Raw genomic sequence first — 7,410 nt, 5'->3', positions numbered from 1 at the left:
CGTGACAAGACTGAAACTTTGAAAAATCATAACCTTTTTAATATGACGTTGGATGAAGATGAAATTTATATGAAAATTATAGCCCTCGACGAGATTTACAACTTTCTAGTTTTTGTTTTTTTTTCATTTAATGACGTTAAGGTGCTCAAAAAATTAATATAAAATTACAGGACCATAATAATCGCGTACTAGTGCTTGTCGCATTAGAAAAATAATATATTTTTTTGTATGTTCTTAAATAAAGATATTTTTTACATTAAAGTTGTAGCTCTCAATTAGATCTACAACTTTATAGTTTTCAGTTTTAACACTTGAGATGATGCACGAAAAAATAATATAAAATTTCAGTAGCTTAATAATCGTGTACTAAGTCTCGTTGCTTTACTAAAATTTCCGCTGATGACGTGACGAGGTCGCGCGTCCGTCCGTCCGGCGTCCCCGTGTATCCGGGCAGGGCTCCGGCGCTCCGGCTCCGGATGTGCGGGATCATGCCGCGCCCGTGACCACCTGAGCAAAGGTTGCGTCGCGACTCCTGAATCTTCTCGTAACGGCCGATGTTGAGTTCGTCCACAAGTCACTAGATGCGTGTGTACCATGGTCCATGCGATCTATCAGGATTTGGTCTCATTGTTTTCTTCTCCCTTGTTTTTTTTTTTTTTGAAACTGTTTTCTTCTCTCTTGTTTGCTAAGCTTTAATAACGACTTTTGTTAATCAAATGCATCGTATAATACTCTAGTAGTCCAATGGCACCGTCTCAATCTCAGCATACGACCTTATTTTATTCTTATTTGTTGGTTGCGAGCCGGGACGATATTTTCTCTATAAAAAAAGTTAGTCTAGTTGTATCCTATTCAAACCATCTAAAGTTTAACTAAGTTCATAGAAAAAGCATTTCTAATAATTATAAATCTATACCTAATATTAAATAGGCAATTCTTAAGGTGAATAGAAATCCTAATCCAAATAGACTCTTTCTGTCGTAGGACACTTCTTGCCTAGAATAGGAATCCTACTCGAAATAGAAATAGAAAAGAAAATAAAAGTATAAAGTAAGCAAATATAAATTAGACAAAGCTATTTTTTATGATCACGGGAATTGGTCTTCGTCATCGCGTGCATCAGCTCACCATTCAGCTTTTGCATCCAGTTCCACGCCTGTTAATTAAGAGAGAAAAAATCCGTCCCAGACACATCTACACCCCTACTATTTTATTACATGAATATAAATCGTAAAACTGAAATCGTGAGTAGTTTGTTATCGAATCTAATATAAACTGAAATCGTACATATATAAGTGCAATCCTTGACATGACTCTTACTCAAGACACGTGCTAATAAAAATTAAAATAAATCGTGTCTAGGAGCAATGGAACGGAGTCTGACTCCAAGATGTATTGGTTTCCGTTGTAATGTACGGGTACGACTTTAGATAAAAAACATATCACGAATTTCTTTGACCCGTAGCAACGCACGGGCAAATTTGCTAGTATATAAATATATTTCATAATAAGTATAGTGATATATTATGGATATCAAGTATTGATACTTAATAGGTTCAAAAAAAGTATTGATACTTAATGCACAAACTTGATCAAAATTTAAGATAGTTTTACTTAATGTGTCATGCAAATCCTAGTACTTAGAGCATCTCCATCACTCACTCTCTAAATCCTCATTTAGAGCCATTTCGATAAACATCACTCTTTATATATTTTCATCTTCCAACAGCTTCTCTATATCTTGTGCACACTTTGGAAAGAAGAAGTCAGAAACAGAAATTTAATTAAAAATATGTTGAAGAGCCTTTTTATCTCCAAAATCTCTATTCTTATCGATCCAAAATCTCTATTATCGATACGGAAGGATATGGTATGGGATATGATATGAGGCTCTTGAAGTTGCCCTTAGATATGCAAATCAGTTGCTGGTCCAGCGAGCAAAACAAAGGACAGCCTTAATGTGCCTTTCAACCTCGGGACAACCTTTGCACTGCTTCTCTAGTGCGTTGCACGAGAGCAGAGCTTCGGACAACCGTTGCACTGTCTCTCTAGTGCGCAGCACGAAATTTGTTTGGAGTATCCAGCCTTGTTCACTGCTTGGCTAGATTACAAAAATCTTGGAGGAACATGCTGCCCCATGCCAGCTGTATGGAAAAGAATCTGTGCGTTTGCATCTTGACAAGCGCCCTGTTCGTTTGGGCTTGGTTTGGCTGTTAAGCCATGGCTGAAAGTATCGTTGGCTAATTTAATATGAGAGAAAAATACTATTTATTGACTAAAAAAGTATGACTTATAAGTCAGACAAGCCCAAAACAACCGGATAAAATTGTATGCTGATGACCAGCGTGTGAAAAACGGTACCGCTAGTGCTGTTCATTGACAGTAATAGCCAAACAATTTTGCCGGAAAAATGGATGCTGCTAGCAAACAAGCGACCTATTTATTTGGCTTATAAACCGTATTTTTTAGTCAATAAATAGTATTTTTCTCTCAAAATAAATTAGTCAACAGTACCTTCAGCCATAGCTTATAGAAAAAAAAAAAAAGATGGAGAGAGATAGTATCCGGTACGCTCTCTTTTCAGAAAGGAACTTGAAATGTTGTTAGAATGCCAACGTACCTGTGCTGTGTGAAAGGACCTTGCTTAAATAAAGAAAGCAGTAGGTAAAGGAGCCATCTTTATTTTATTAGTTAATCAAAGACAGCCAACCATTGTGAGTTTTGTCAGTTTTCCAGCTAGGAACATACAGAATCAAGTTAGAGCTAGCACCTTCAGATACAGTGGCAGTATGTCTTTTTAGCATTTTCTGAATTTGCCCCCCAAATCATTCTAGGGCCTTGTTTAGATTGCAAATTTTTACAATCTGGACACTGTAGCATGTTTCGTTTGTATTTGATAAACTTTGTCCGATCATGGACTGACTAGGATCAAAAGATTCGTCTCGTGATTTACAACCAAACTGTGTAATTAGTTATTTTTTTACCTATATTTAATGCTCCATGCATGTGTCAAAAATTGATGTGATGGAGAGAGAGTGAAAAAACTTGGAATTTTAAGGCAATCTAAACAAGGCCTAGCTAATAGCTATTATGAACATGTTACAGACTCTCGACTGTTGAGGAAGAAAGAGATCAGCAATGGCTGAATGCACCATCGCTGCTCTGTTCTTCTCCCCATGGTATAACATCTACTAGTAGCAGAAATCGCCATCCAATCCAATGAAAAAAATTTCGAAGGGGCAGAGAAAGAAAGAAAGAAAGAGGCGAGTGAGTGGATGGATGAATATAGTTACTCCAGCAGCTTGGTCTTGCCATTCTCCTTGTCCTCTGGTTCGTCGTCGTCCGAGGAGGAGGTCTCCGACGAGTCGTTGGGCTCCTCGAAGAAGGTGTCAATGAAGGAGGAGCACTCCTCGGCCCAGCTGCGGCGGTTGGCGGAGGCGCGCCACTGCTGGTCGGCGATCATCTCGGGCGACATGCCCCACTGCTGGAGCTCCTCCTTGGTGTGGTGCACGAGGAGGGAGTACTCGCCGCCGGGGCCCAGCTGCATGACCCTGAACTCGCAGTTGTCGAAGTTGTTGAGGCGCTCGAACTGCGCCACCGTCCACTTGAACCACTTCATGAGGAACACCCGCGAGGTGAGGCCGTGGGAGACGATCACCAGGTTGGTCTCGCAGCTGGGGTCCTGGTCCAGCCTCCCCATGTCGATGTCCCGCCACAGCGACTCCAGGAAGCCTGCAATGCAATGCAAATCCATGGGTTTGATTGATGTGTCAATGGTGGAGGAGAAGAGCAGAAGAACAGAGGAGACGATGGATCGGATCGGATCATCATACTGGCGACGCGGTCGAAGACGTCGGCGGCGGACTCGCCCTCGGGGAACCGGAAGAAGAAGCGGCCGAAGCGCTGGCGAGTCTCCTTGACGGCGCGCATGCGCTCCTCGACCTGGAAGTTGCCGAAGTCCTGCTCGCGGACGCGGCACTCCTCGCGGGCGCCGATGACGCGGTCCCGCGGGAAGGCGCGGCCGATCTCGCGCAGCGTGGCGCGGGTGCGCGCGTAGGGGGACACGTAGAAGTAGACCTTCCAGTTGCCTCCCGCCGCCGCCACCACGTCGTGGATGCGCCGGCCCGCGGCGCGCGCCTGCTCCGCGCCCAGCACCGTGAGCGGGATGCGGTAGTCGGGCGTGGTGGTGTAGGCCGACATGTCCAGGTTCCCCTGGCTCTCGCCGTGCCGCACCAGGATGATGCGCTTCGGCAGCCGCCGCGCGCACTGCGGGTGGTGCTGCCGCGTCATCTCGCAGAACCGGCACTCACTGCTGCCGCCGCCGCCGGGGTCGTGTGCCGCTGCCGGTTGTGGTGGTGGTGGTGCTTCTTCTGCTGCTGCCTGGCCTGTTGCGGCGACAGGGTGGTGGTGGCGCGATGCCGTGTCGTGTGACATGGGTAGCTGGCGCCGGGGTATATATAAAGCAGGTGAGGTGGTTGGGTGATGGGTGGGGCCGTGGGGGCAACGAAAGCAGTTTATTTTGTGGGGTTCCGGGCAGCGGCGCTCCGATCACCAGCTGGAGCCATGGAGGAGGAGGCTGCCGCGGGAACGGGATTCGGCCTCGCTGGCAGCAAAGCCTTACACTGCAAGGAATAATCTCGGCAGATTAGTAGGAATGGTATGATTACCACCACTGCTGCCACAGTCATCAGGATAAAAATATTGCTGCCAGTTTTGTCAACTCCAATTGAGATCGATCACTGCCTTCAACATGACATATATAAGATTGAATAAATCATCCTAGTTGTATCTGATTTTAATAAAGACAAGTGACACCTGAATCAAATTACACGAGAACAAAAAAAAACATAATAGGCCTGCCACGTGATCCCGGGGGACGACGCCTTCATCAATCACGGTGCGGGCTGCAGAAGGTGTGGCCTGAATGCCTGGTACGGTGGCTGTCGTATCCCAGTGTCCTTGCTCCCGCGCCAAGGAGTCGGTGCATGTGCGCCGCAAGGGGCCACGAGAAGCAGCCGAGCTCCTGCCCCCGGGTCGGTGGGTTGAGTGAGCCATTCGCCACCCCCCAATCCCACCGCAAGGGCAAAACCGTGTGCGCTGACACGGCATCCAAGCACCGCCGTCCCACACGGGAAGGTACCCCACACGGCCCACACATAACATCCGTACCCTCCTATCTAACACACCGTACAGACAAGAGAGGACTCGGGCAGAACTGCTACACATCGCGCCACGTCACGTCTCACCCAACACCGATCGTAACATACCATGATGAACGGTCGCCAGCATGCAGACCTGCGACGACAGCTGATGCAAGCAGCAACTCTAATCTTACGAAAGGAGAAGAAGAATCTACTCCTAGTCCTTCCCCCTTCCATTAGTGAACTGGATTGTTTGCCGTCAAACTCAACATTTTTTTAGAATCTACTCCTAATGCTTGCAAAGCTGACTGACTTGCGTGTTGCTGTTGCTGTCCTTCATGTAACTGGAAGGTAGCAAATCTGAGAGAGCAAAATTGTTTCAACCAACTATGCTATGTTTACCTACAAATAATGCCGCTCTCCAATTGGGGCGGGCAGGTGCATGTGATTCCCTGAACTTAAACCACTTTTGAACCGATAACTAACAGAATAAAGCTTGCTCTCTCTAGTATAGAAAGGAAGAATCATGGACATGGAGTGAAGCAATGTATATGCAGGGTGCAAACGAAAAACATGCAAGTGCCCCCTATGATGATGATGTCCAGCTCCTCAAGATACTAGGAATAGCTTTGAAGCTTTGTCTTTTGGGGACAGCGTTGGTGTCCCCGAAGAAGCAACGTGAATCATGTAAAAGCAAGCGTTTCGGCAAAGCAATTCTAGTATGAAGGTCGATCAGGTAGGCCTAATCTTCCGAGGACCACAGAATCCAGTTTTAAACTTAAAGGCCCAAATTAATGTCAGCTACCACTAACATCATCATAAGATTGTTAAACCACTAACTAATGCAGATGTATGTCTAAGGTTAAACGTCATGTTCGCTTGGCTTATAAGCCGTACTTTTTCAGCCAACGAACAGTATTTTCTCTTACAACAAATCAGCCAACAATATTTTCAGTCATGGCTTATCAGTCAAGCGAACAGGGCAAAACATAGCAGATGTAAAACTATGGGGCATTCCCATGCCAGTTGAATCCGTGATCCCAACCAACACTTCACGCTCTAAGCAAAAAGAACCTGGGCAGCAGGTCCAGCCGTGTAGCCCAATATCTGCTCTCCACCACATGCCCCCAAAGGTAGGCAAGCTTTTGGGAGCAAGTCTTCTCCCCTAAGGGAGAAGAACATCTCATGTGGCAATGTGGTGCTCCACCAATGCAAAGATCCGGATAAGATAAATTGGGTACAGCTTGGATTGCACTGCAGTCTCGGTTCAATTTCTTGCCATATATTCGGTCACTTTAACACCCCCAGCAATCCATTGAACTAAGGCAACTAGAAAAGGCTTAGTGTAGTCTGATAGTCCAACTGATTTATATATGTTTTTGAAAAGTCATTCCCTCTTTTATAGTATAAATATAAATATAGATAAATAGACAGATCACCAACCATAAAAAAAAGGACGTACCCAGTGCAGAGTACTCCCGCTCTGTGCGGGGTCTGTAGAAGGGTGTCGGTGGCAAGCCTTACCCTCGCTTGTGCAATGCGAGAAGACCGCGACTCGAACCCGGGGCCTTCCGGTCACAGGCGGTAAGACTCTACCGCGCTTGCACCAGGCCCGCCCTTCACAGATCACCTATCATCAAACGGAAAAAGAGAATGGTCACAGAGTGAAGTAAGAAGCGACTGAACCGACGTTCTTTGGGTTGGGGAGGTGCGGTCGTGACAGAGAATGCCACTCTGTTCTTTCTGGGCTCCAGGCGCCAGCAGCTCGTCCAGATCACAGAGGCTGGCAACCAGAGTAACAAGAGAGTAAGGAGCAATACAAGGTGCGAATATGGAAAAAGTTGTGTGTGATGCAGATGCGATGGTGAGTTTTCCTCCTGGTTTCTCGGTAGAAGATGGTGGGATGGGAGAGCTGGGAGTTGAGATGAATGAGCTTTCCTGACTTTGGAGCTAAACAATGAGGTATACATGTTTAGGCATTGAAAATTCTTTCTGGTGACAGGATCGAGGTACCCAGTTTCGTTTACAAGAGGCTCCGCCCCTGCCCTCCGAAGCAAACTCATCAAAATGTGATGGTGATGTTAGACAACGATGATCCAATTCACAAGTATGCACAGGGAAGTTCACTGGAGCATAAGCCTCAAACCCCCCAAACCCCTCCCCACCCACCCACCAACAAAAAAAAAATAGAAGGGGGGGTGCATAAACGATCTCTGGACCAGACAAGTGATTTCTAAAAAGAACTACTATAAAAAAACAGCACTGACAT

At 45.9% G+C, this 7,410-nt stretch overlaps 1 protein-coding gene across 1 annotated transcript; it reads right to left on the bottom strand.

The window, feature by feature from the left end:
- Positions 1 to 1,599: 1,599 nt before the first annotated feature.
- LOC136517487 (phosphoglycerate mutase-like protein AT74H) lies at positions 1,600 to 4,434 on the bottom strand. Its single transcript, XM_066511056.1, has 2 exons — positions 3,834 to 4,434; positions 1,600 to 3,732 (listed from the first exon to the last, which is right to left on the bottom strand). Exons 1-2 carry the CDS (start codon positions 4,432 to 4,434, stop codon positions 3,290 to 3,292), a joined length of 1,044 nt encoding a protein of 347 aa, XP_066367153.1. The 3' UTR covers positions 1,600 to 3,289.
- Positions 4,435 to 7,410: the final 2,976 nt, after the last annotated feature.

Source organism: Miscanthus floridulus, chromosome 17 (genome assembly GCF_019320115.1).
Source record: "Miscanthus floridulus cultivar M001 chromosome 17, ASM1932011v1, whole genome shotgun sequence".
NCBI classification, from domain to species: domain Eukaryota; kingdom Viridiplantae; phylum Streptophyta; class Magnoliopsida; order Poales; family Poaceae; genus Miscanthus; species Miscanthus floridulus.
Note: the sequence above shows the minus strand (reverse complement) of the source record. Positions and strands in the feature narration are given on the sequence as shown.